Consider the following 25,404-nt stretch of genomic DNA (forward strand, 5'->3'; position numbering starts at 1 on the left):
TTTTAACTCTAAGTTTTCTTCGCTTGGTGTTCATGGAGGCTGTGGTGAGTGCATCAGGCCTCAGCATTCTCCCTCAGCTGTTACAACAGCTGCAACCTCACATTTGTCATAAAAAAAATGTTGCCTTGTCTTCCAAACTCATACATGCCATCAGTCAGCAACTGCTGAACACAGAGCTAGCATCTGGGGGTTCTTCATATGACTGAAGACACTGCAGAAAGGGCATACCAGCATCCACTGACGTGGCACTGGCAGTCAGCATCACATGAAACAGTGCAAGCGGAGGGTATAAAGTCCCAGCTTAGTCATGCATATAAGTGCCCAATTTCCTCCATATACTAATTGTACACACCTTACCAATTTTCCACGTTGATATTAAAAAAGCTGGACTGCGTGTGATACGAAACGAACATTAACTTGCACATGTTCTGCTCTCTGCTCATTCCTCATATATGTATACCATAGCATTTCTCCATGGCTTCTAAATCTGCTTCCCTTGTCTAACTCATTTTTTCAGTGGTTCCTGTACTTGCCTCTCCCACTTCTTTCTCTAGGATATAAGGAACTAAGCAATAAACAAAGAGACACAACACAACATTGCCTCAGAGCTGCATGCTATGATAAATCCATACCTTAAGGCTCTGTTGAAGAAACAACTCTCCAACAGGCCAGTTCCTAGAGAGATCACATTCTGCATGGTACTGAGACACTTCTTACATATACACACTGTAATCACATGAGTGTGAAACAGGGAAACCACTGATAGAAGCAGCCTGGGCCTTATGCGCCAGGCTGTGCTTGGTCTTACAAGCCATTACTGTGTAGTTTGCCTGTAGATGCAGAGCACCTCCTTAGGTGCGCAGGGACTTTGGGTATAGACAGAAGCATCTAAAATTGTGAATTTCAATCATTAAATGCCACTCTGGGTCTAAAATCTACTGAGCTAGCCCGTATATTAACACAAAAAGATACATAGTAAGAGTGGTACAACAACTGCAAGGAGTTAAAATGCAAAGCCTCCCCTTTTTTAAAATATGTGTATTGTAAGCAATTTATTCCAAGCAGCCTTGCTTTTCTAAAAACATGGTTCTACTTAGGGTTTGTCTTCATTTTCTGCCTTGCCTCCAATCTGCAGTGTACAGAACCAATTTTTATTTCCGGACTCCACACCTTTGATGTTAACTCTTCCCTATCTGTCTTATGAATCTTAGAACTGAAAGCCAACCATCACGACTCAAACTAGAAGCACAATCTAGTTAACTGTGCAAGTCAGTGTATAGCCAGTATTCCTTTTAACCAGCCTCTCTGAAGAGTTTGCTCTCTTGAGAAAAGAAAACACAAAGAAACACTAGGAAAGAAGATCTAGCTTCTACCTCATATCACTAATCATATGCCTAACTGTACCTGAATGATTTTATAACGTAGTGCTTTAAGAACCACAAAGCATCTGAAAGCCTTGCAGGAGCCCACTCACCAGAGGACATCATTGACACACCTGTTACACAACCCTGTTTTTTCCCCCTGTTCATCTCTCCACAGCAGTTATAAGAGGCAGACAAAGCACTCTTATCTTTTTTTACAGCAGTGTCACAGTGCTGATAACAAAGTACACCCAAAGACAATCGAGCAGCCACGCCATCTTCAAGTGGCGGATGTAATTTCTCGTAATGTTACTGTACTTAGTAACATGTAATAAATTTCACAACCATGCCTCCATGGAATTTATTGTCAAATTTTGCTTATTTTTGCTGGCACAGCAAGCAATTCTTGTCTGTGCATACTGGAATCTACAAAACCACCTGGCAGTCCAATATGCAAAGCCATACAAAGCAATAGCCCTACTGCATGGGTAGCAAGTTACCATATTATAGGATAACTGGAATGTAGAGTAACGCCACACAGTTTTTATAAGGCCACAGCAAGAGATAAAAGGACACAATAGGTCACGGAAAAGCAAAACACCTTTTCTAAAAATTGACTGCAAGCTTACTGCAAGCTTAGTCAACAGCATGGAATTGTTGGTAAAGCCCAGCAGGGATGTCACAAAATGGACAGACAATATCTGAAATCACAGCTCCTCTCCTCCTCCTTTTTTTTTTTTTTTAAAGAAGGCAGATACAGCACTGAGACTCTGACAGACTCCCTGTGAATGATTTAATCCTGCTCCTCTCACGTTACTTTATTTCTGAGTATGAAAAAGAAATGATAAAAATGCCATCGAGTCACAGAGCAACCTTTCAATGCCACTTTGCACTACTGGTGTAACTTAATCACAGCCTACAAGACAGATCAACAAGTTTGATCCCTTGGTGTCAGTCACTCCTTTTTCTTTTTCATTTTAACTTGGCTGAACTAAAATAAACAACAACAAAAACCCTCCACGCTGGTGTAACAACTTGTACAGAGCAGAGACAGAACAGACTCGATGGCAAATTGTGCTCTCTAGTGGAGAAATGTGATTCTGTGCAGTAAAGTTGCAAGCCATGCTGATTCATCCACCTGACCAACAGATCTTCAGTGCGGAGAAAAATACCAAGAAATTCACAGTATGAAAGGAGTGCAGTGCCTCTTTCAACAGATTTATTATGGCCTAGTTTGGCCTGTGTTACATGAGAGACTACAGCTAAATATGCTTCTAATTATACAACAAAGAAAATGCCTGAGACATGCTTTCATGTTTGTTTACATTTAAAAAATAATGGCACCTTTAATGCAATAGCAAAACATTTCCTTTAATAACAGGCCTACTGAGTTTACTTGTATATGGCCCTTGTTAATATTGTACGGTGTGATGAAGATGAGTTTTGTACCAGATAGCACTGCTTGGTTTATAGAATGAAGACTGGAATTTTCCTACAGGTAAGTGTAATAACAAGATTATCTGTCCATGTATTTTCAGCCATGAGAACTGACATGATCCCCAACCTCTTTACTTCTAGTCATGCATACACTGCACCTTTATCTTAAAAATATACAGAATGGGTCTTCAGGAAGCACTAATTCTCCTCTGGCGTGTTATCCTCCAGCATTAAGAACATACAACCCATTTTCTTCATCACAGCTCTCCTCTCCCTGCTCTTTCTGTATAAGTACAGACTAATGAATACACAAATTCAATGTAATAGCAGATCAGTTAGAATTTATTTTAAAAAATAACTTGACCACTTTATGCTTTCTCAACAGTATACAGAATTTTGCTTCTTTGAACTCTGCATCCTAACTAGGCTGTTGGAATAAGTCTGAGGATAGAAGTCAGAAATATGAAAGTGTTTAAAAAGTGTTAACATTTATGGTTAACAAGGTGATTTTAAATAGTATTAAAATATCACATGCATTCTAGTTCAAAAGTAAGGATGTAGCAAGACATGGACATTAAAATTCTTTTTGATGTGGTTAAATGTGACCATCAGCTGTTGACTATTAAGGAAAGTATCATTCTCTTCCTCTTTAGTCCTTGAAGATGAAATATGGGAAGGAAGCATGGGGAAAAAGTTTCTTTTGGGAACACACACAGAAACACAGAACTACCTTTCATGTTCTGACTTCCCTAATACACTGTATTACATGCTTTGCAGAGCAGAACTTCAGCAAAGCCAAGCATTCAGATTTAAGAAGTATCATAAGCCATACTTGTTAAAAATCTCCCTTGCAAGAAAATCCAGCTGGCAAATACTTTATTTTTAATGAAAAAGGTTGATGACTGATCTTATGCCTAGAGCAAGAAGGGAAGAGTCCCAGTAACTTACAGTTTTACTGGTGAGGATTTTGCAGAAATTTAAACAGTTGTACTTAGTTAATCCTACGAGAGCAAGCAAATTTCCACAGTCTCTACACCAATACTCACTCATAATTTTGTCAGAGAGCAGTGGTCAGCGACTGGATAAGAGAGAAATCTAGCTCTATTTCAGTAGTTTTAGCATATCACTTAAAAGGAAGATTAATAAGAACTACGTGAAAAACTGTAGTTTGGGTATGTCTAAATATCTGCATTTATGAAGTGCTGGAAGTCTGTAATAGGCAGTTTCCATTTAATATTCTCTTGTCTCTGTCACTTAAACCATACTTTAAGTAAAAACCACGTATAAGAAATACTTCATCTGAGGGAAAAATGTTGAAACTAAGAAGGCAGAATCTGGAGATACCTCTTCAAGATCCATAAAGCTATTGCTATAGGTAGGTTACAATGGAAAGTGATCTTAGAGTAGGCTTTGTTTAAAATTCAATAGGGGTTGTGCAAAATTAACATGCAGATGTGAGCATACTGTTATTAGCATTGTTGCATCAACACCCATCAGTTACACTATGGAGGAGAGCAGCTGAGAGAAATACTTGTTTTCCTGAGTGGGTTGGTCTGCAAAACTTGCATTTTTACAAAAGCTTTATCACAGAAGGCAGAAGTTTCACTGGTTTTTGCAGACTAAACTAGAGTTTGTTCACTATAAAAAGCCTTGGAGAAATAAAACAAAGAAACAAACAAAACAAAAACCCAAATTACTGCTCAGTAGAATTATGCCTCAGGTTATAAACCATCCAAAAATTAGCTCAAAAGTTGTATTGCAGGCTACCTAGCCTGCATCCTATCTAGAAATTCAATTTATCCCACATAAGAAGTGCAAACATCTTGTCTTTCAAATAAAATCAATCTCGGCATTTCTTGAAGAGAAAAACAAACCAAAACCCCAGCCGATTTAAACTGCCTTCCTATCCCCTCCTACAAGACAACTTTGAGGTTTTTGGGACACAGCTAAGAAGTCATCCACAGTGACAAACTACAGTTGCTATTAAAGCATTGCCATCACAGAACACTTTAAGGATAATTTCCAGTAACTCCTTCAGAAGCTAATGTGCAAAGAATGCAAAAGCTCGCACTGACCTATTATAACTTAAGTACTTGCTATACTCCATGATAAAGAGGTTTTAGTGAATCTGAAAGCACAGTCCAGAAGACTTTTGTAAGACAGAGCAGATGTCAGCCTTCTTTCAATTTCCTATAACTCAGCAGCTGTAGAAGTGCCATTTGTGTAGCCACCTTTAGACTTCATGTGGTCCTGAATTGATACAGCCTAGGAAAAAAAGAAAAAAGAAAAGAAGGTCTAGAGTTAAAACATTCATCTTATAAAGTCTGGTTGTCAGAGCAATTTTTAGAAGCATTAATTTAATTAATTAATTTTGCTCTGGGCAGCCTGGTCTAGTGGTTGGTGACCCTGCCCGTGGCAGGGAGGCCTAACCTAGATGATCACTATGGTCCTTTTCAACACAGGCTATTCTATTATTCTATGATAAAGAGGCAGATGAGCCATTTGTTTACAGTGCTGGGTTCCAACAGTAATGGGGAGAAGAAGCAACTAAACCCAGAACTTTCAAATATTACTGTAAGTCAGTGCACGAAATAGGTCTCACTGTCCCAAATTCAACTACTCTCACATCCCTCATCCTTACACAGCTTTAGCTACCGATGTGAAATCTGGACCTGCCAAGTGCTTCCACAGAATCATTATCCCAGCAGGCTCCTATCAGACACAATGACACAGGGGAATACAGATTCTCTTGCTGAACATATCCTCCCATAGTGCTGAACATGTACAAACCAAGGGACAATGCTGTTTTTTCCTCTCATACTGTTATCTAGCATTTTAGCATCTACCAGTTCTACAGGCTGCTGAACTGAGATCTCTGCTTACCCAAGAATGCGCACTTACTGATGAAAAGTCACTACTCATCTCTCTTATCCCCACATGTGCATTGTGAACAAAGTTCATTGGTTCTCCTATCATGTTCCGGTCCAATCGCTGACGCCTCTTCTGTGAGAAAGAAGATATCTCATGTTTCTAACTCACAAAATATGAGGAAGTTTTCAGGCAGAAACAAGCAGCCAGTTAAAAAACAACAACAAAATCAGTGCTGTCCCCCTTAAATGACTCCTTATGGCAATGTAGCAGAAGTTTTTGGCTGCTCACAGTAGGGGAGGCTCAAACTCACCTTTATTACCACTGTTTGATATTCAGCAAAAGGTTGGGAAAGTCATTCCCCTTCATGCAGGGGCTCAGACTACAAGCAGTCACATAGACAAAGCTTCTGGCTAAAATACAAGCAGTTCAAACACAGTATAACACATCCATTTTTAGCAATTACATTACTTATCTCGTTTAATCGAGAGAACATGACAATGACAGCGTTTTCCATATAACCAAAAGACAAAATTATGAATCAGTAAATCAGAAAAGAGATGACAGCTGTGCATCTACATACCGGCTGGGGCTGCTCACTGTTGCACCAGTTAAAACAAACCAGGAACTCAGTCATTGTATCTTTTCAGTAGGTGGTAAGGTCTTGTTATTAAATTATTTCTCTGAAGTGAGTTTAGGAAGGAATCGCTTCTGTAGATCCACAGGTAAAGATCACACACAGTACCTGACAGATATACCTGGAAAAAGTTTACTGTTTAATTTATATGAAAATGCAGAAGCTTTGTAGGAGTTATTGAGATATAAACATTTCAGCAAGACTAAAACAAGAGCGTAAGAGAATTGGTTTAAACATATCTGTACAGAAGAGTGGGGTCAGTTTAAAGATCAGTATGTTCATATCAGAAATCAGCACTGGGAGGTGCATGTTTATTCCCAGACAGTAGAATATATTCCAGTTTCTTGACAGAAGTGTAATTACAGCAACGCAAGAATTACATCAAGTCCCCTTCAACAGTTGATGGCCCTGTGCAGGTAGAGCTTGCCAAAGCTGCTCAGCTCTTTCAGTGTTTCCAGAGATAATATCCTGAAGAAACAACAGATTGAATGCTTAAGCTTTATGAACAGTTGCAAAAGAAAGTCTTCTTTCATCTTCTGTAGTAAAGAGAACCCCAAAAAGCCCTTAGACCACACACACACACACACACAAAATATAGCTCTTTATATCAGCAACAAACCTGCTAATGAGACAAAGCCTAGAGCTTCCCAGAACACAGAACTGTTAACACAGCAGTCCTAAGCCAGAGGCACAAACAGGAAACCTCCCTGGCTGTATGCACCCTAAAGCTGCGATAAAACCCAACTTCCTAGGTTTAGGGATTCATAAGCTTCTTCAAATAAAAATCAGGGCTCTGGAGGAGGCTTTCATAACAACCTTTTCATATTCCAGATTATTAAAGCAAGATAGTAACAGGTTAATCTATTTAAAAGTTTTTTAAAAGGCTTACAGCTTAACAGAATTTGCAACATCATAAATGCAGCCATTCTCAGTCAACACTGAAGTCTCCACAAATTGTGCAAACTCCCCCTTCACAAGCATCTCTTGTACAGTCCCAGTGGTGTGATTAGCACTTCTATGTCCCAGTAGTGTGATTAGCACTTCTATTTCTTTCACCCCTGGAGTCTTCCCTCACCTCCTCACTTCTCACTCTTCAAGCAGATTTTTAAGATTTCTGTCATTTATCTTCCAGAGCTTTTGCTACATTTGCCTTGTAGCTATAGGTGCCCTATATGATACATTATTGCAGAATGCAAAGCTTCCATTTTATACTGGATGGTTTTAATACAACTCATTCTCTGGCTAAATTACCATATATCAGTCACTTGTTCCTCTCACCCAGGCCATTTTCACTGCTGTGTGAGCACAGCAAAGGCACCGCGGCCCCACAGGAGGATGCAGAAATCAAAGCTGTTGCCTACACTTTGCATTAGTCAAAGACTGTTTGGGTTTATTTCGTGTTAAGGAGGCCATCAAATCTACAGTCTTCTTAAAAATCACACAGCATGTCTGTACACCAATAACCTACTCTGAAATCAGGCTTACTGAGAGTTTATCAGCATCAAATCAGATGGGGGCACGTCCCCAGCCCCCCCTGCAGTTGCAGCATAGCCCTGCCGTCAGCCCCATGCTCGCTGCATACCTGTGCCCTGCTTGTCCTCCTTCAAGTGCTGTATGCAGCCAGCTCCTGGCTTGGTGGCCCCGGCGCAGTTGCAGCTTGTGTCCCTGGCCTGCAATCCTGATGGCTAAAAGGGCTTTTTTCAGTGCTGCTCCATGCCCTCTTCACTTCAGCACTTGCTGCAGAAGTCTGTGTTGCAGCGTGCTTCAGACTCACTACAGGTGTCAGAAAAGGGAATGGGAGCCAGAACAGCACTGTGGTTTGGCAGGAGATTCGTGCAGCAGCGCAGCTCCCTCAGCACTACCATGCAGCCTGTGGCTCACTTCCACGCCTGCGGCAGCTCTGCAGGTGTCATCCCAGCAAACCGCAGCACCGCACGCCTTCCTGTTGTGCTTGACAGCTGAGCTCCTCTTTTCCTCTGCACGGGTCAGAGGGTCATCCTCCAGAGCAGGAACGTCCACATGCAGACACGGGGCACCACCTTCCTCCCAGGGACTCAAGTTTTCCACAGTAACTGCAAGAATTTAAAAACACATCTTCACGCATTCGGGCGCACCGATGAGTAATAAAAGCCAACCAGAATCCCGAAAACGCAGAGAAAACAACATTTTGTCACTGTTGGCACAGGGGCCAGAACCAGACAATATCCTGTTGTTCTTTCCCTCTATTTTTCCCCACAGCAGCACTATCGTCAAGAAGAGAGAGACAAAGGGCCGGGGGAACGGCTAGCACGCGCAGACACAGATGCTGAATGCGAGGGGCAGGGCATGGCCGTGCTGAGCCCACAGTGCCTGAATTCCAGATCCCCTCTACTGAGCGTAACATGCAGTTTGCCCTATCACAGCTCCATACTATTGCTCAGTTATTACTCCCAAGGCATTACCGTCCCCCAATGGCCGTATGCTCGATATCTGAGTGGTGAGGTGTGGCAGGAGGCAGCACCTCATGCTTCTATACCAAAAAACGGGCTTTGGACACGATAAGAAACTTGAAGGGCGCAGCAAAATTATTCTGCTTGGTGAACAAGAAGATTTAGAACAGAAATAAGAGCAAGAAACCACACTGTGGAAGAACCTCAGAGCCCAACAGACGAGGCTTACAGACGTGGTTTGGAATCAGCCCCCGAGCTCTGCAACAGCACCGCACGGCCCGGTGCCGCGCCGGCCTCCCGCAACTGCCACCCACAGACCGGGCACGGAGGCTCCGTCCGGGGCTCCCTGAGCGCCGCTGCTGGGACCGCCAGCCCGAGGCCTTGCGCCCGCCGCAAAGCGGAGACGAGTCGCGCCACCAAACCGGCACCGGCACCGGCACGGCTACCCGGCAGGGCCCGGCGCCGCCAGCCACGCCCGCCTGAGCTCAGCTCGGGCCTCGAGGGCGGCCGTGACCTTGACCGGAGCGGATGGCGGCGCAGCTCCCGCAGAGGACAGGAGGGCCGCACGGCAGCGGCCTCGCGGCGCGGCCCCGCACTGCCGCGCTTCGCCCCCACCCCATCCCGCCGGGCGCTACAGCGGCGCCTCATGGCGGCCCGGCGGTGCCAGCTCGCCCATCGCTGCCCGCAGCGCGGCCGTCGGCGCCACCGGACCGAACCACCAGAGCGCGGGAGGGAAGCGCGCGGCCTCCACACCGCAACACTGCGCCTCAACACCACAACACTGCGCCTCCGCGCGCCGCCGCGCGGCCTGCACCCCCTCCCCCCGCCGCCTCACGGGCGCTGTAGCGCTGCCGCTGGGGCAACGCCCACCCTCGGCTCTACGGCCAATAAGCGCCACCCAGCGGCCGCGCTGCGGCCCTATCGGGCGCGAGGCGAGCTCGGCCTACCCAATGAGCGCCAGGCGCACGGCGTCGCTAGCTCACCATTGGCCGCGGCGGGGCGGCGGCCGCCCAATAGGCGCGCAGCAGCGCAGGGAAGCCCCATGCAGCGGGTGCCGGCCTCCCTTTGCGGAGCGCTCCGGCGCGGCGCGCACCGGCCCTGCTGCTCCCTGCTCCTCCGGCCATGGCGCTGCCCAGCAGTTGACGTTGGGCTTCTCCCCTTTCATCTCCTCTCTCTCTCTCTCCCATCCCTCTCCTCCCCGGGTCCCGGCTCAGGCACGTAGGCGGCCGCTACCGGCGACCCCGAATCCCCGGTCCCGTCCTCCCTTCCTACCCCTTCCTCCCCCGGAACAGGCTGTAGGAGTCGGGCCGGGCGGCTGTTGGCCGCGCCATGAACGTCATCATCGGCATCGGCGGGTGAGCGCGGCGGACGGGCGCTCCCTCGTGCCGCAGTGCGCGGGATGCGGCGGGGGGGGGGGGGGAGGGCTGAAAGGCGCCGCCTGGTTCTGCGGGCGGCCGCGCGCACGTGGCCCAAGGGGCGCCGCCCCGGCCCGGCGGTGACGGCCTGCGCTCCCTCTCAGAGTCACCAACGGGGGCAAGACCACCCTCACCCGCAGGCTGACGCAGGCCCTGCCCAACTGCAGCGTGGTGCACCAGGACGACTTCTTCAAGGTGAGCGTGTTCGCGGCCGGCTGGGCGGTCAGAACAGCGGCTGCGTTATCGTTCCTCGTTCCCGGCGCCCGTTATCTGCGCGCAGAGACCGCGGCGGGGCTGGGGCGCCCTCCAAATTCCGCTCTGCGTTTCTGCTTTGTGATGGCGCCGCTCCCGGCAGCTGCCCCGACCAAACGGTTTTTTCTTATTGCTGTTTCAGCCTCAAGATGAAATAGAAGTTGAAGGTGGCTTTAAGCAGTATGATGGTAAGGTCTCTCTCCAGCGTCATTGAACAGTGTAACTCCAACATAATACTTCCTGGTGCTGAGTGATACCAGCTGGTGCTCAGTTACTGGCTAACGATAGTGTTCTGTCTCAGTGATCAGCGCGTTAGATATGGAGGCGATGATGAGTACCATAAATGCTTGGATAAAGAACCCAGTCAAGTTTGAACGCTCCCATGGGATCAACAACACACTGGATGCCCAGATCTCACCAGACAGGGAGGGAGGAGATGAAGCAATCCACATCCTTATTATCGAGGGCTTCCTGCTTTACACCTACAGGTACATGCAGTACAACTTCATGTGTTTTGACCTTACATAATACTAACGGTGCCAGTATTGACTGATGTGAGTTCAGCTGTCACAGGCCTGAAGCATGCGCCAGCCAGAAGAGACAGGCATAGATTTCCCTTTCTGTTCCTTGGTACAGGCAAGCTGTAACCCAGCACACATCTCTTTCAGGCCCCTGATTGATGTATTCCACCATCGGTACTTTCTTTCCATTCCATATGAGGAGTGTAAAAGGAGAAGAAGGTGAGTTTCTTTGTAAATTCCTCTGTTAGCTCAGTAACATCTTCAGCAGCTCAAGACTTGGTTTCTCCTTAAAGCTTTTTTTTTCCTTTGATAGGCTAAATATTAACCTAGTTACTATGTTGAAAAAACAGAGTTCTTTCCAGCAACCAAACCCTACAGGTTTTTAATCAGGCTATTGTGGACAGACAACTATTTCACCCAAACTTCTCCTAAACTTGCAGCAGAAGACTACTCATGAATACCCCCATCAGTCATTTAGGAATCACTTGCACACTTCAAACAATCACATTTCAACTTTTTTAGCACCTCTGCATGCTGCTGGTAGCACTGTTGATAAGGTTAAAACTACACTGAATGAAATACATTCAAGATAAGGTGTAGAAAAACTGAGTGTACATTACATAATTTGCCTGAACTTTAATTAGACTACACTTGAATAACACTGTATTAATTTATAGTTCAAGAAATTACACTGTACCTGATCCACCCGGATTGTTTGATGGCCACGTTTGGCCTATGTATGTAAAGCACAGGAAGATAATGGAAGATCTTGGTGTTGACGTGGGTAAGTCTTTAATAACTGAAGCACTTTTATAAGGCTGTAAGGCTGTTAAAGAAAAAGCTTTTAAAGTCTATATATATTATATATATAGACTTTATATATAGACTATATATCTATCTATCTATCTATATATAGATATAGATATAGATATGAAACTGTTAGATGGAGTATGTTTTTTCCAGTAAGGCAAATGCATGCTCTTCAAATTAGAATCTGACAGGGTTAGAGAAGCATAATTCTATTATAGCTCTCATTTTACATTCTTATTTTAAGTGCACTTGAATGGAACAAAATCCAAGGAAGAACTGTTTAATGAGGTATATGGACAGATCCAAAATAAGATTGAAGAATTACTTAACGTGCAGGTATGTCTTCATGCTTCTAAATGGAACTCCAGAGCAAACCTGTTAAAGGCTATGTTGAAAAAGCATGAAGCTGGAACTTGAAATGTATTCATGTTTTTTTTTTGTTTAGAAATAAGCTTCTACTGATTCTTGTGACTGAAGATGACTCCTGTTTGCTCTGTGCTGTCTACCTGACTGCCACTGAAGTTCCAGCTTCTGTGAAGACTCAACTCCTGAATTTGGCTTCATTGAGTTTTCTCCTGAAACTGAGTTACATATGGTCATTAAAAAGCATTTCCCCCTCAGCTGTCATCTTAATTTGTGCTTGAGCCTAGTAGCTGGCCTCATGTGCTTTAAGTCATCACCATCTAGTCTTCTGTAAATCTATTTGCATGTACTTAAATTATAATAGTAAAGCACATAACAGAACTGATGTTAGGTGGCACAGCTCTGCTAATACGCCTACACTACATCATTGTTCACTATACATCAAACACAAAGCTTTTCACTTAGAAAATACATGAGACTTTTATGAAAAATACAAGTGTGAGAAAAGCTGAATAACACAACTGCTTTCAAGTCATGTCTGACAGAAAGTGTTGGGGCTTCAGCTGATGTTAATAGCAGTGGGAAAGCTGCCAGCTATTTCCCTTTAGTAACGTGCTCTGATTTCTATAATCCTGGAGTTTGGCAGGAAGTATGCTTCTTTGTGAAGAAATTAAGATGGAGTATGCACTTCAAAAATCAGAACAAGAGCTGGTCAGAATGTTTTACTAGCATTATTTTACTAAGTGCACGTTTAGATAATGGAAGCAAGGAATTTGAGCTACAGTCACAGAAAATCTCTTACATACAAAACTGATTTAAGGGCATTGATTACTGTAGGAAGTTTCAGTAGTGGCTTGCAGCTGAAGGAAGCTCACGCTTGAGTTGAAACTGCTATCTACATACAGAATTAATTTAAGGCTTCAGATCACATGGAAGAAAGTAGTAAGGCTTAATCCCTAGGAGGCAGAAAGTTAAAGTTTGGGACAAAAACTTGATTAAAAAAGTCTGTCTATTGTGGAGGTGTCCAAAAGGAAGTATACGTACTCATCCAGCACGAGGCCAGTCTTATTTCAAGAACTTGAGCTGAGAACCAACATTTACTTCAAGCCTAGATGCATCAGCTTTCTGATAGGAGCTGGTCCTCCCCAGTATCCCCTGGAAAAGAAGAGTTGTTTCATCAAGTCAAAGACATTTATCTGCACGCATTATCAGTGTGAAGAAGGATTTTTTTTTTTTACTCTCATATGATACTTCTATTTACTAAGATGAAGTGCTAGATATATTCTATTCTTATATTAAATATTCTAGCACAAAATCCTATCAGCAGCAAAGTACCCAGAACACTCAACAAGTTGAGTACGTAATGATGACTAAGCATACACTTCAGTTGCTAGATTTGCAGGATAAGTTCAACACCTTCTGTTCTTTTGAAGAATTGTAAGCCAGAACAGATACCTGGCTTTGCCTTGAAAAAAAAAAAAAAAAATCACAGCAGCCATGCCTGCCCTGACTTAAAATACTTACTTGAGTAACGCATTCCAATAGAGAAAGGGCATCATATCAGCTTTCATATGGTACATTGTTGTTCTCTGTTTACTTTGGTCAATGGGAAAGGTCTCCAAAGGCTGAGCATCGTAGTCAAATTCTGCTAGAATCACCTTGTTATAGCTTGTTACTAGTGGGCAGGAAGTATATCCATCATACTGCAACAGAATACACCCTTCTCATTAATCTGATTAAAGGCCAAATGCTGAAGTATTGCAAGCTATAACATTCTTATATCTAACGTTCTTATCTCAAAATAAGTTTCTAGGTTTCTGCATTTATAGTGTTAATATTAAGTTTAAAACGCTGCCAGTTTGGGCCAGTGATCATAACTATTTTCTTTCAGTGGCAGATCACAGATTGGCATTGTAACTGCTTGGAGGCTACCTAAACAACTGCCTAAAGGGCTTTGTGTCATTAATTGCTGGCTATTATTGTGACCAATAGAACGGGTGACAACAGCAGAGAATGAGAGCTAATGCTGTCTTAACAGACAGCATATAAACCATCTCAAATATAATTGTAAGAATTTGCAGGGGATCAAAGCAGAAACAGACTGAAACTCAGGTGAGTACTCCAGGAATATTAACTGAGAAGCCATGCATAAAATGAGAGCTAGGTCTCAAAGAGAAGTTTGAACAAAGTCACAAGCTTAAGAGCTTCTGTAGTACAAAAACATCAATGTAACTCCTTAGAAGATAGCTTCCTGTACAGGGGAGACAAGTTGCAGATAGCATAGATGCGTGAAGTTTGTGAGGGTTTTCTTAGAATAGGGGTTAGAGTAGCCTACACTAAAAATCCACCTTGAAGAACCCAACCTAATAGCCTTCCACCTTCTTTTAACTCATTAAGACTTAAATAGAAGTTTCTGAAGAAATTGTGTATAATTGTGCCAATTACTACTATAGTAGTACTACAATTACTTATTAAAGCTGTTATTATGATATACAGTAAGAAGCTATTTAACACCTCCACTGCTGACACAAAGCCCTTTCTATCTTCAGTTCATGTAGTTTAACTGCTTGTCTTGGCAGAACTTCCTGCGTATAACATTGCCACTAAAACAAGGTCTGTAGGTACCTTTTTAGTTGGTGACTGGTTCTTCATTACCAGAGAAATAGTTTTATCAAGCACTCCAGATTGGGCAGCTACATGACAGGAAATAGAAAAAAATATATATAAATACTTCATATTTTTTTAATATATATAAATATCGTAAGACTTTGCTTTAGACAGCAATTACTGTCATTACTGGAGCAAACAGTAGTAACAGTGTATTTAGTGGATAATTCAACTGTATCTGAACTTGTGTCAAATCAGCTTGGGAACTTTACAGACTAAGACAGGGAAGGGGCTGGGGGGAAGAAATCATATTTGAAATAATGCTTTGGCCCCATTGTTTCCAACATGCAAAGGTTTGACAGAGCTTGAACTGCATGTTTTTAGCCTATGTCTATTCTCCTATGCTAAATTACACTTGTTTGGTCTTCCCAAACATTTTAGACTCCAGCACTGAAGTTTTGCTTGCTCTCTTTCATTTTTAATGCTGCAAGGGAAGTTCCAGACTAATGCTGCAATAGTTATCTATATAATTCTTCTTGTTAGACTAATAATATACTGTATGGCCTTTTTTTCCCACTCTCAGATTTATCTTTTTATTTTTTAATTATGATATCATGTAGCTGGAGTATTTTCATAATGGACCCTGTGGCTATAAGTACAGAACACACACGAGTCTTCAGCAGTAACTTATCAGCTGACATGTGTGAGCTTCTAAGATAGAGAGAAAGACTTGCTACTCTTGCATCCTTCCAAAATTCAGTAACAACTTCATTTTACACCATTCTGAGAACACATAAAATAGAACTAGTCCAACTGTGAAGTATTTGGAATAAGAAAATGGAGAATTGATGGCATCAGTATAATCACTAGCTAGTTAGTCAGTCCAAGGAACTGCAGTCTTTCTGAAAGATGGAAAAAAAATACCGAGTTAAGAGCTCAAGAGTAACAAACTAAACTGTGTCTTGTTTAAAAGCTTACTGTCACTGCTACACTTTCCATCACACTAACATATAAACACACAGACACCTTTACCTACAGCCGCAGCAGTTCTTGATGTTGGAAGGTTGGTGCAATCTCCAATACCAAAAATATTAGGATACTTCTTATGTTGCAGAGTTTCCTTATTTACATCTACCCAGCCGATTTCATCAGAGACAGGGCTGTTGATAAGCACATCAGGTGGCCCCATTGGGGGTGTGACATGAAGCATTTCATACTAGACAGAAAGAAAAAGTACTAAATGGCTAATTGATAAGAACAGATCATACTATACTGATGTTAGGATATAAGAACAATATAAAAACTTTTTTTTTTTTTTGTTTTAAAACAAGCATGTAGAGTGAAAATTTGCTTTTGAATAGATGCATTTGTTCCAAGTTCTTTATTAACAGGAACCTCATTAGCTGCCATATATAAAGCATGTAAGCTGCCATAACAGCAGTTTGCTTTCCTCCTTATATGCCTGAGACATTCCCAAGTTACACAACAAGGTACACAGAGCTCCAGGCATGCTTTGTTACCTCCACCCCACTTCCCCCACCCCTTCTCTCTACCTTACTTTCAAGCTTTTCAATCTTTGAAAATCGAGGATGGTACTAAAAGGACAAAGTAGCAGTTTACAACGGAGCAACAGATATTATGTTATTATAATGCAGTTATGTTACTGCACATACAAAGAGAAAGGATCGAACTAAAGACCTGAAATCTAACCTCATGAACTTCAGTCTCTCCAGGTTTGTCCAGGTTTTCAAACACAGCTTCCTGCTTGTCTGCTCGAACTTCAACAAGGTTGCACTTATAGTTAACAGCAATATTCCTCTCCTCTATTATTTCAAGCAATGCATCAGCATATTTCTTAACACCAAAAATGACACCAAGTGAAGTGTTGAACATTATGTTTGCTTTGGGTCGTTTTCCTGTCTGCATGGAAAGATCAAATTATTAAGTCTGATAAGCTAGCAGAAACAAGAGAATTATGCCACACTACGGAGTTGACAGAACTATTAGTGCATTTTGGTGCTTATTGCAGCATTAACATTAGAACTCTTGAGAAACAGCTTATTTCACAGCATGTTAGACAAGATACATCCTTGTACTTTGATATTTTTGATGTCTCACCTGTTCAGAATGAGATACTGAAGATTCATACAGATTGCTAGTGAGAAGAGGCGGCTGCAATATGCTGAACAACACTACTGCATAAAGGTTAAATACAATAGCTTAGCACTACACAGCACTCTGAAACCATCAGTTCCATGCATTATTCAGATATTCACTCAGTAGACAGCTCACGAAATTTAAAGCATGCATGAAGTCTGACACTTTCACTTGTAACTGGCTTCTGTTTGCACTAAATTCACTTTCGCAGCCCAGCAAAAACCTCTCCTGTCACTGAGACTGTGCCAGGAGGAGTGAGGATAATCACTTCTCAGATGAGCAGAAAGACAATCCACATCAACTATTAACTACTTAAAGGAACAAGAACGAATGCTCAGCCAATGTGATTTCAGTGTTCCACCTGAAGTTGTAAACGAGGCTGAGAACATTTGTATTGGTAGGTTTTTCTAAGCAGGTTAAGCAGTTCATCCCTTATGAATTCTGAAAGCTACTCCAGAAATTACTAAGATACTTATGCATAATTCAGTTAGCTTCATTTAGTACACACTAATAACAGAAAAAACAACTCGGTAATTTTCTTTTAATAATTCTGAGTCATATTTATCTCCTGCAATTTTATTTGTCATAAAAGAAATACAACAAACCCCTTAGAACAGATCTTCCTTACAACTGTAGGAGCAGCCATTGGAAGAACGAACAGAATACTTACTTTCCTCCAGTAGGCCTCAGATAAATACATGATTTTCTGAGGAGCCCCTGCACATTTCACCGGAGTGTTTGGAAAAGTGAAGATAGCATTTCCTTCCTTGAAATCTTGCAAGGCTTTCCATGTTTTCTCTACTGTATGAACTGAATAATTGGAACCTATTTTAGGGTGATGAAAACCCTCAGGCAAACCTTTGATCTAAGAAAACAAAATTAAGGTTTAACATATAAACAGCAGGAATTTTGTCTTCATCATTGAGTATTAAACGGAGACTTGAGATTTCTCAAGACAATTTAAGAGGCCCACAGCTAAAAAGAGCCCATATGTTAGTTGTATTTTTGAATATATATTTACTACTCAAATAGGTATTTTCATTAGAACTTAGTAGATGACTTAATAGATGAATGTTTACTGAAATGACAGTTCTGCAACATCTGTACTGTAAGTGTTCAGCACAGAGCGAAGCATGAAATTCAGAATAAGAACAAGAAGTCACTGCCTCATCATCATAAGGAAAAACTGACATTAAAAAAGCATTACAAAAATTCGTACGGTGAAGAAAGATTTTCAGTGCTCAGTTTCAGATATCTGAAGTATTTCTTAAAGATATTCTGCTTTGGTTCTGCCTCCAATAATTTTTTTCTCACTACTTCTGCTACGCTCAAGCATCTGTTTTTGAGAAAGGCAGTAGTTTCTGTTTTGAAATAACAGTTTGCAGAACTTCTAAGAGGAAACTGAGTCACATTACATACACTGCAACGTGTTTGAGACACTACACTCTACACCAGGAATTATGCTGTTAGTGAAGACAAATAAGAAAAATCAACCTTTTTAAACTGGCCACTTTGGGTTTAATGCCATACCAATCTATTACTGTGAGTTTTATTTACTACGCTCACTACACAGTAATAGTGACTGACTGCATTACATGGCTTCCAGTGCCAAGTTCTGAATTTCCAAATACTGAGTTTGTTGGTTTTTTTTTTTCAAGCCGTACTGTAGAGATTTACATGGAGACTGAGAAAAACCACTAACACACAGTGCTGTTCCTCATTCTGCTGTGCTCATCAGCTGAATTTCATTCGGTGCCACTCTGGTTAATTAACTCCTGCTTTGTGTGTGTGCCTTGGGAGCTATTAACAAAGAAACTCAAATATATTATTAGTTACTACATCACATTAAACTACATCACATTAAAGTCAGCAGGGCCAGGCCCCACAAACATCCTGCCTTTGTATTTTTCCTCTTCCTGTGCACTGCTACAATCACTCTTGTACCATACAACAGCACTAACACCTTTCTTCAAGTGCCATTGTAGAAAGCATACAGGAAAACTAACAGAGATGGGAAGGGTCCCAGGGCCTATTTAAGCACAGATGTAACTCAGCTGGTTCCTTTTAAAGTGTATCCTTCAAGAGAGGTGGTAGAGAGCGGGTCAAATTGATTCTGCAGGACATATTTCACTAACTGTTGTGAGTTTCTGGTTACATTAGATATGTCTCACCAGCATATCTCACTCGCATTACTGACTGCACTTATGTCTCATTAGCTGATGTTGCCATAAAGATGCCACAAAGCTACCTTAAAAGAGCTTCCTAAGGGTAATTTGGCTTGCTACATACAGATCTATGGAGGGACATACTTAAGTCATTAAGCTGCCTTCTGGTTCTTTACTTCATATTAGTGTTCAGTATCCTGAAGTAGCAAAAGTGTACTGAAAAGCCATTTACTTTAGTGAATCATGAGGGCAAGTGATGCCATTAAAACTAGTAAAAACATAATTACTGTAAAAACAAATACCTTTTCATAATGCAGACTAATCCCAAGGGCAATTATCAGGTACTTGTAAGATATCTGTTGAGTAAGGGAAAAAAAATTAGACAAAAAATAAAAAGACTGAACACAACAAAGTATTACATCACAGCAAATCTAAATTATCTGACAGCAATAGTTTCATAAGGGCAGGCATTAGTAAAGTTGGCATTAAGTTTGAGTAATATTTATTGTTTTATAATTGTTTATAATATTTACTGGATGAGAAGTTACACACACAAGATTTGCTACAACAAAACTAGACATTTTGAGCAAGGTATTCTATACATTAGAATATACTTCTTATAAGACCTAAGCAAATTTCTTAGCCTCCTAGATGCTGGGGAAGGCCTTACTCCATGAGCAGGGGATCTGCAGGTGGACAGATAACTCATGACACAGAATAACATTCTTTTAACATTACTACCTTGACATCATTCTCCAGCCTGACACAGTTCTTATCTGGATCCAATGCTGTAACGCGAGATTTAATCCACTCCACACCTTCAGGCATCACCCTTTCTGTTGGACGTGCAGAAGCTGACAGCTGCTTTGCACCAGCACCTACCAGGGTCCACAGAGGCTGATAGTAATGAGTCTGAAATAAATGTTTTAACAGACATTTAGGAACCATTTAATTGCACTTGATTATGACGGCATATTACTCCAAATAGGAGGCATTGTCTACTAACATTCTATTCTTAACAAAAGAAAGTATACAAATAACTAACAGCTTTGCCTGAAAAAGCTGGAGGGATGTATGCATCTCTGTGATAGGAGAAAAAAACCTCATGCCAAGCTTACTAAATTCAACTTTGTTGGCTTCCTCTCCACAGAAAGTGAGGCTGGAAAGGGATGAGAATCAGATCGAACTGATCACATACATCAAATGCCTTCTCTTTCAGCATAAGGAAGACTTACCTTACTTGGCTCAACCACAGCTACATTTCCTGCCCCCACTTTCCTCTTCATCCGAGCACTCATGGCGATTCCACCGGAGCCTCCACCCAGCACAAGTACTTCATAATAATCCTTGGCAGCACACCCGGCTGCTGTATGCAAACCAAGGAAGCTCTTCTTCTGTATGCTTGCCTTCAGCAGCCATACACCAGGACGGAGACAGGAACAGGACAATGCTGCTCCAAGTGGTGACATCTTTCAATAAGTGGAAGCTGCAAGTTAAGGAAAAGTACCAGTTAATGACATAAGGCAGTTTTTATTTATCTATATGGCCAGATATGTCTTCAAGGTAAGAATTATAACACTAAACTTTTGTTGCAGCTAAAACAATAAACTTGCAAACTGACTGTAAGCAATTTGGAGATTATTAAAAAAAAACAAACCATGGACTCTGCCAGAAAAATAAAACTTCCTACAAGCAAATGAATTCTAACAAATGACAATACATTTTTCACCTTATCTTAGCAGGAAAGCACGTCTGATCCTATAGCATAGCTAGGACATTTGCTGTAACGTTACCACCCTGAAGAGAATAATGTCTCAAAAAAGAAAAGGACTTGCTGGGTTGTAGGATCTGGAGTTGTAGACCATTGAAACAGCAAATGTTAGTTGTGCAAACATCCCAAGTGCCATTCTGCTGACTGTAATGTCAGGCAAATGAATAACTGTGTTTGTATTTTAATGTTAACGTACACCAGCATATGCACAGCACAGACATACGCCCTCTCTTGGCTCTTTGGGCTACAAGACGTCATGGTAATCAAGAGAGTTTTACAGCACTTTGAGCAAGGCACATGGGCTAGTCTACTTTTGCAGGAGAGGTATTGAGCCCTAGGCTTGAAAGGAAAAGAAAGTTCATTGAAACGACACTTTACACCTTCCTAGATTTTGGATATTTGAGTACACCCAAAATTTACAACAGTAAAACAGCTGCAAGCAAAGACCAGAAATCCCTATTTATCATTGCTTACAACTACACTTTTCGCTTGACAAACAAGAGTTAAATCCATGAAGTGCAGCACTGGGGAGTGCAATTACCTTACCTGAAGTCAGTCAAAGTTGATCCCCATAAATATGTTTCCCTCCCTCTGCTACAATGAACAAGATCCTTCCTTCTTATGAATACATTACTTGCACATGATGAATACCACTTTGAAGCTTTTCAGTAATAAAACAGGTATAAACTCATTTTAATTCATTTCCTCATTGCAACATTGCCAATAAGGTGTTACGACTTGAAAAGAAACTTATGACAGGATTTTCATCTACATCCTGTTGTTTAATTCCTTGAATCATTGTGCAGGAACTCCAGCTTTTTCACTTCAGAAGGGCAGACTTTGAATATGACTCTTACAGAGAGGAATTTGAAAACTAAATCAGAGAATTCAAATATTTTCAAGAAAAGTTCCAAAGGTCAACATCAAGAATTCTCTACAAAACCATACGTCTAGTTGAGCAACTCATTCTGCACCTTCACGTGCCGTCTTAAAATCCTTCACTCGAGTATCCCAAATTGTTCAGAAATGCTGTTATTATCCTCAAAGCATAAACAACTTAGGAAGGAGAAGAGGAAATGTAGGAAGTATCCTTGGTATAAGTTATTTTTCCCACTTTGTTTTAAAGGAAGGTCTCAAGGTATAGATATGTTCTTCTTATCCTCTTTCCTACAGAAGAACACCAACTCCAGGTATGTTAGTTTCACTTTAGAAGGTTGCTTCTGTTTACCCAGAGCAAAATCTATCTAGTGCAGATGCTTCGTACTCCCTCCAAGAAAGAGGAGTTTTTATGCTGAATAATTTCTGCAACTTCCGTCTGTGACAGCTTTAAGGACAGCTTGTTCCTGGAAGTTCATGAACCCAGGGTTTGTGGTTGGGTTTCATTAAGCAAGTGAAACAGGCACAGTGACCAGCTGCTCAGCGGTGCACAGCATGCCCAGACCAAGGGAACAGGACTTCATTTTTGTAATGCTAAGTAAGGGACAATTATCCTCTCTGAGTAGATTTTGAATTAAGCATGCTTATAAACACACGCAAGATGTGCCTTAACTAACAGCCATCTAATGGATTAGGGTGCAGCATTTCTTTGCTCTCAAGTTGTTTTAGAGCACGCACAAACAACAATCTGAAACGTCATTTGTAGGCAGATGTTCAGAAACAAACAGCAAAATTCTTGGTATCAAACTCTCAAACTAACAGCTGCACTCCATCAACCACACATCAGTCCTCTGATTTGGGAACTGGAGAGAAAGGGAATAACAGAACTGAAAGAAAAAATAGAAAATCACTGATCAGTCTACTGAATTGAGCTGAAGTCTTAAGCTTTTAAAAGACCACTGTAACATAAAGCAATCTTACCAAGCGTCCTTTGAACTACACACAACAAAACACCCCTTATGTTGCATGAAATCACATGCTGATGTGCTTCAGAGCACTCCTCCATTCAGTGACGGCTCCTCTTCACCCATGACAACTGGTTTAAAACTAGTTCTGTTACTGTGAGAGGTAAATTTATTGTGAATGCTTTCAGGACATGGTTTGTTACAGTGACGGAAGCTCGTGTAATGCTACTGCAGCACAAGTCTTGTAGCACCACGTAAAAATCAGGTCACAATGTGACTCATAGCAAGTTCACCACAAATGGCGTTACTGTGAGGAGGGGTAGCATTTAAAAGCTTTTATAAAACAGTCTTAGCTTGAAGATAATCTCCGATTCCATCTATAACTCTCTCGTCTCTTTTACTGTAAAGCTATTTGTAGAAAAAGGAGATTCAGAAAAGAAAAAACGTGTTGATGTGGTAATAAAGATTATATACTTTGTATTATATACTATACTATATATTGTATATGCACAATTCTGGAATAGCTGCCTAATGCTAAAGAAAATGTGTTGAAAAACCACAGTTACACTGACCAGGAGAGCTCAGTATTATTTGGCCCCTGAATCCCATTAAACAGATGGAGATTACATCAACAGAACAATAGTGACTTTCCTGTCAAAAACAAATATAGGAAACTTTTTTTTCCAGAATTAGCAGCCTACAGACCTTTAAGGGACTGAGAACACAAAACAAGAACCATCCTTGTTAAGCTGCCATCGAAAAAAAACAAGCAAACCACATTTCTACAAGCATAATAGAGAAAATCATTGCCAACTTTCTATTAAGTTTAGCTTGAAAGAAAAACCTGGCTGAAAATGATCCCAACCCCCACTCAATAAAACAGCAAACTCAGCAGAACAGAAATGGTGTTCCTAGCATAAAATGTGTTCCTAAAGCCAAATCACACAGCAGCTTGGATCACAGGGCACCCTACAGCCCCCCAGCCTCTGCCATGGGCTGTGTGCCCCCAGCTCAGCTCCCAGGGCCACTCAGCCTGGCCTTGGGCACCTCCAGGGATGGGGCACCCACGGCTCCGGGCAGCCCATGCCCGGGCCTCACTGCCCTCTGAGTGAAGAGCTTCTCCCTCACATCTAACCCCAATCCGCCCTCTCTAAGCTTAAAGCCAATCCGTCTTGCCGCACCACTACCAGACCGTGCAAAAAGTCGCTCCCCCTGCTGCTTGTAAGCGCCCTTCAGGCACTGGAAGGCTGCTCTCCGCGGAGCTTTCTCTACTGCAGACCGAAGGAGCCCAAACCTCAGCCAGCTCCGCAGAACCCACGAGGAGAGCAGTTACTGTCAGCGACAAGCCATCTCGGGAGCCGTCTGACGCCGGGAGCCGAGCGGAGCCGGGTTAGAGAAGTCTGAGCGCAGAAAGTAAACAGCACGCAGCCATCCCTGAGCGGCCGGCGTTTAGCACGCTACCTTCCAGCGCTCCGAGCACCCTAACATGGCACCTCACGCGCCGCCAGAGCACGGGCCCCTCCCGCCCCCTGCAGGGTGAGCCCCGGCCCCTCGCACCGCGGCCCACGAGCTCCGCTTGACCTCTCACCGTCCCGCCTCGTACTCGCCTGCCCGTCGCTCCGCCGGAGGGGCCCCGAGCGCTGCCGGATCGCGCGGCCGCCCCTCACGCGACGAGCGCCGGGTGCTGCCCCCGGGGGCGCGGCGGGGCGGAGCTGAGCGCCGCCAGGTGCTGAGCGGCAGCGGGCGGGCGAAGGCCGGGAGGGCGGTGAGCCCCGCTGCTGCTGGCTCCAAGCCTGCCCCGTACCTCCGGCTCTGAATAGATTTCGTTATCTAGCAGTTTCACTCGGTAACCTTCGCGTGGTAACTTTTTTTTCACTGCACCAAAATCGGAAAACAAAAACAAACCAACCGTCAAAGCCTCAGAGTGAAACCAAGTTGCAATTCAGCTCAACGCACCCAGCAAAGGATCCCCTCAGCCCGCTACAAGCTGCCGAGCTCGGTCTTGCTGTGTTCTCCCCAAAGCCTTTATAGGGCCTTTGATTTATGGCATGGTGAGAGGTGAAGTAGCAACAGTCGTTAATCCACTGAGTCATGTTTGTTGAGCCAAGAAAAGTCATGCAAACATCAGAGCTGAGAGAAGCATGCAAAGACAAAATTACTTAACATTACTTATTTGAAATCATCAGAGGAATTAAAAAACAAACAAAAAAAAGCAGCGACCCACATCATGAAACGTTTCCTTCTTGAGCTTTGGCCTTCCCGTCTCGGCACGTTTTCTGCTTAGGCAGAACTGCTGAGCTGATAACAGCATTCGTGGAAAGCTGTAAAGAATGAGGCAAAGGTGCTGAGGGCTTAAATTGGAAAATACCATCAAGCTTTTTCACAGTCCTCGTGCAAGAGAGAAAAGGAGCTGGGAATGGGCCATCTGCAGGGTGCTTCCCTGCTTGCCAACTGCAGCTGCCCGCTGTACCTGAAGCACTGCTTTTTGCACATCTTCCTTCCAAAAGGCTGATGCTCTGAGAATTTTTATTTTTTTCACAGAATATATTTAGAATAGTTTTTAAATATTTTCCTAATGTTTTTCCCCACAGAGTTCTTACAGAATTTTGCAATATTAAAGAAATAAATGTACCCCTTGAACAACTTATAAACACACAGACCAAACACGAGGTAGGTACCTTGAGCACAGAGCCGTCCTGTGGCTGCCTGGGGAGCTGCCTGGCACCTATAGTGGCCAGGTCCAGGAGAGATGAAGGAGGGAAGGCATGCT

General features: G+C 42.6%; 3 protein-coding genes across 11 annotated transcripts; 1 reads left to right on the forward strand and 2 right to left on the reverse strand.

Moving 5' to 3' along the window:
- Positions 1-3,119: 3,119 nt before the first annotated feature.
- Positions 3,120-9,087, reverse strand: LOC122163400 (CDC42 small effector protein 2-B-like). Of its 2 annotated transcripts, none has more exons than XM_042824601.1 (3): positions 6,250-9,075; positions 5,700-5,801; positions 3,120-5,063 (listed from the first exon to the last, which is right to left on the reverse strand). In XM_042824601.1, exons 1-3 carry the CDS (start codon positions 6,301-6,303, stop codon positions 4,989-4,991), a joined length of 231 nt encoding a protein of 76 aa, XP_042680535.1. In that variant the 5' UTR covers positions 6,304-9,075; the 3' UTR covers positions 3,120-4,988. The 2 variants fall into 2 exon arrangements, 1 of the variants encoding a protein (XP_042680535.1); XR_006169895.1 differs by having other exon boundaries at positions 4,976-5,063; positions 5,682-6,079; positions 6,250-9,087.
- Positions 9,088-9,793: 706 nt separating this feature from the next.
- Positions 9,794-12,350, forward strand: LOC122163177 (nicotinamide riboside kinase 2-like). Its single transcript, XM_042824193.1, has 8 exons — positions 9,794-10,087; positions 10,252-10,342; positions 10,542-10,587; positions 10,701-10,887; positions 11,068-11,139; positions 11,598-11,704; positions 11,975-12,066; positions 12,176-12,350. Exons 1-8 carry the CDS (start codon positions 10,062-10,064, stop codon positions 12,179-12,181), a joined length of 627 nt encoding a protein of 208 aa, XP_042680127.1. The 5' UTR covers positions 9,794-10,061; the 3' UTR covers positions 12,182-12,350.
- A 461-nt stretch (positions 12,351-12,811) lies between these two features.
- SQOR (sulfide quinone oxidoreductase) lies at positions 12,812-24,615 on the reverse strand. Of its 8 annotated transcripts, none has more exons than XM_042824189.1 (10): positions 24,591-24,615; positions 20,258-20,508; positions 19,764-19,934; positions 19,325-19,378; positions 17,528-17,722; positions 16,411-16,620; positions 15,733-15,916; positions 14,719-14,786; positions 13,618-13,796; positions 12,812-13,248 (listed from the first exon to the last, which is right to left on the reverse strand). In XM_042824189.1, exons 2-10 carry the CDS (start codon positions 20,489-20,491, stop codon positions 13,191-13,193), a joined length of 1,353 nt encoding a protein of 450 aa, XP_042680123.1. In that variant the 5' UTR covers positions 20,492-20,508; positions 24,591-24,615; the 3' UTR covers positions 12,812-13,190. The 8 variants fall into 8 exon arrangements, with proteins under 8 accessions (XP_042680123.1, XP_042680118.1, XP_042680119.1 ...); XM_042824184.1 differs by lacking the exon at positions 24,591-24,615 and adding an exon at positions 24,242-24,322; XM_042824185.1 differs by lacking the exon at positions 24,591-24,615 and adding an exon at positions 24,223-24,306.
- Between the last annotated feature and the right edge of the window lie 789 nt (positions 24,616-25,404).

This window comes from Centrocercus urophasianus, unplaced genomic scaffold, assembly GCF_019232065.1.
Source record: "Centrocercus urophasianus isolate 14NV4802_14NV808 unplaced genomic scaffold, USGS_Curo_1.0 seq_23, whole genome shotgun sequence".
In the NCBI taxonomy this organism is placed as follows: domain Eukaryota; kingdom Metazoa; phylum Chordata; class Aves; order Galliformes; family Phasianidae; genus Centrocercus; species Centrocercus urophasianus.

Coding starts and splice junctions, on each gene's coding strand:
- LOC122163400 (XM_042824601.1), bottom strand. CDS start 6,303: ATGACTGAGTTCCTGGTTTGTTTTAACTGGTGCAACAGTGAGCAGCCC. Junction 5,802..6,249: donor ACAGTGAGCAGCCCCAGCCG/GTATGTAGATGC, acceptor TCTTTCTCACAG/AAGAGGCGTCAGCGATTGGA. Junction 5,064..5,699: donor TGAGTAGTGACTTTTCATCA/GTAAGTGCGCAT, acceptor TTTTTTTCCTAG/GCTGTATCAATTCAGGACCA.
- LOC122163177 (XM_042824193.1), top strand. CDS start 10,062: ATGAACGTCATCATCGGCATCGGCGG. Junction 10,343..10,541: donor ACCAGGACGACTTCTTCAAG/GTGAGCGTGTTC, acceptor TTGCTGTTTCAG/CCTCAAGATGAAATAGAAGT. Junction 10,888..11,067: donor TTCCTGCTTTACACCTACAG/GTACATGCAGTA, acceptor CATCTCTTTCAG/GCCCCTGATTGATGTATTCC.
- SQOR (XM_042824189.1), bottom strand. CDS start 20,491: ATGTCACCACTTGGAGCAGCATTGTCCTGTTCCTGTCTCCGTCCTGGT. Junction 19,935..20,257: donor CTGTGGTTGAGCCAAGTAAG/GTAAGTCTTCCT, acceptor CATTTATTTCAG/ACTCATTACTATCAGCCTCT. Junction 13,797..14,718: donor ACCAGTCACCAACTAAAAAG/GTACCTACAGAC, acceptor ATTCTGTTGCAG/TATGATGGATATACTTCCTG.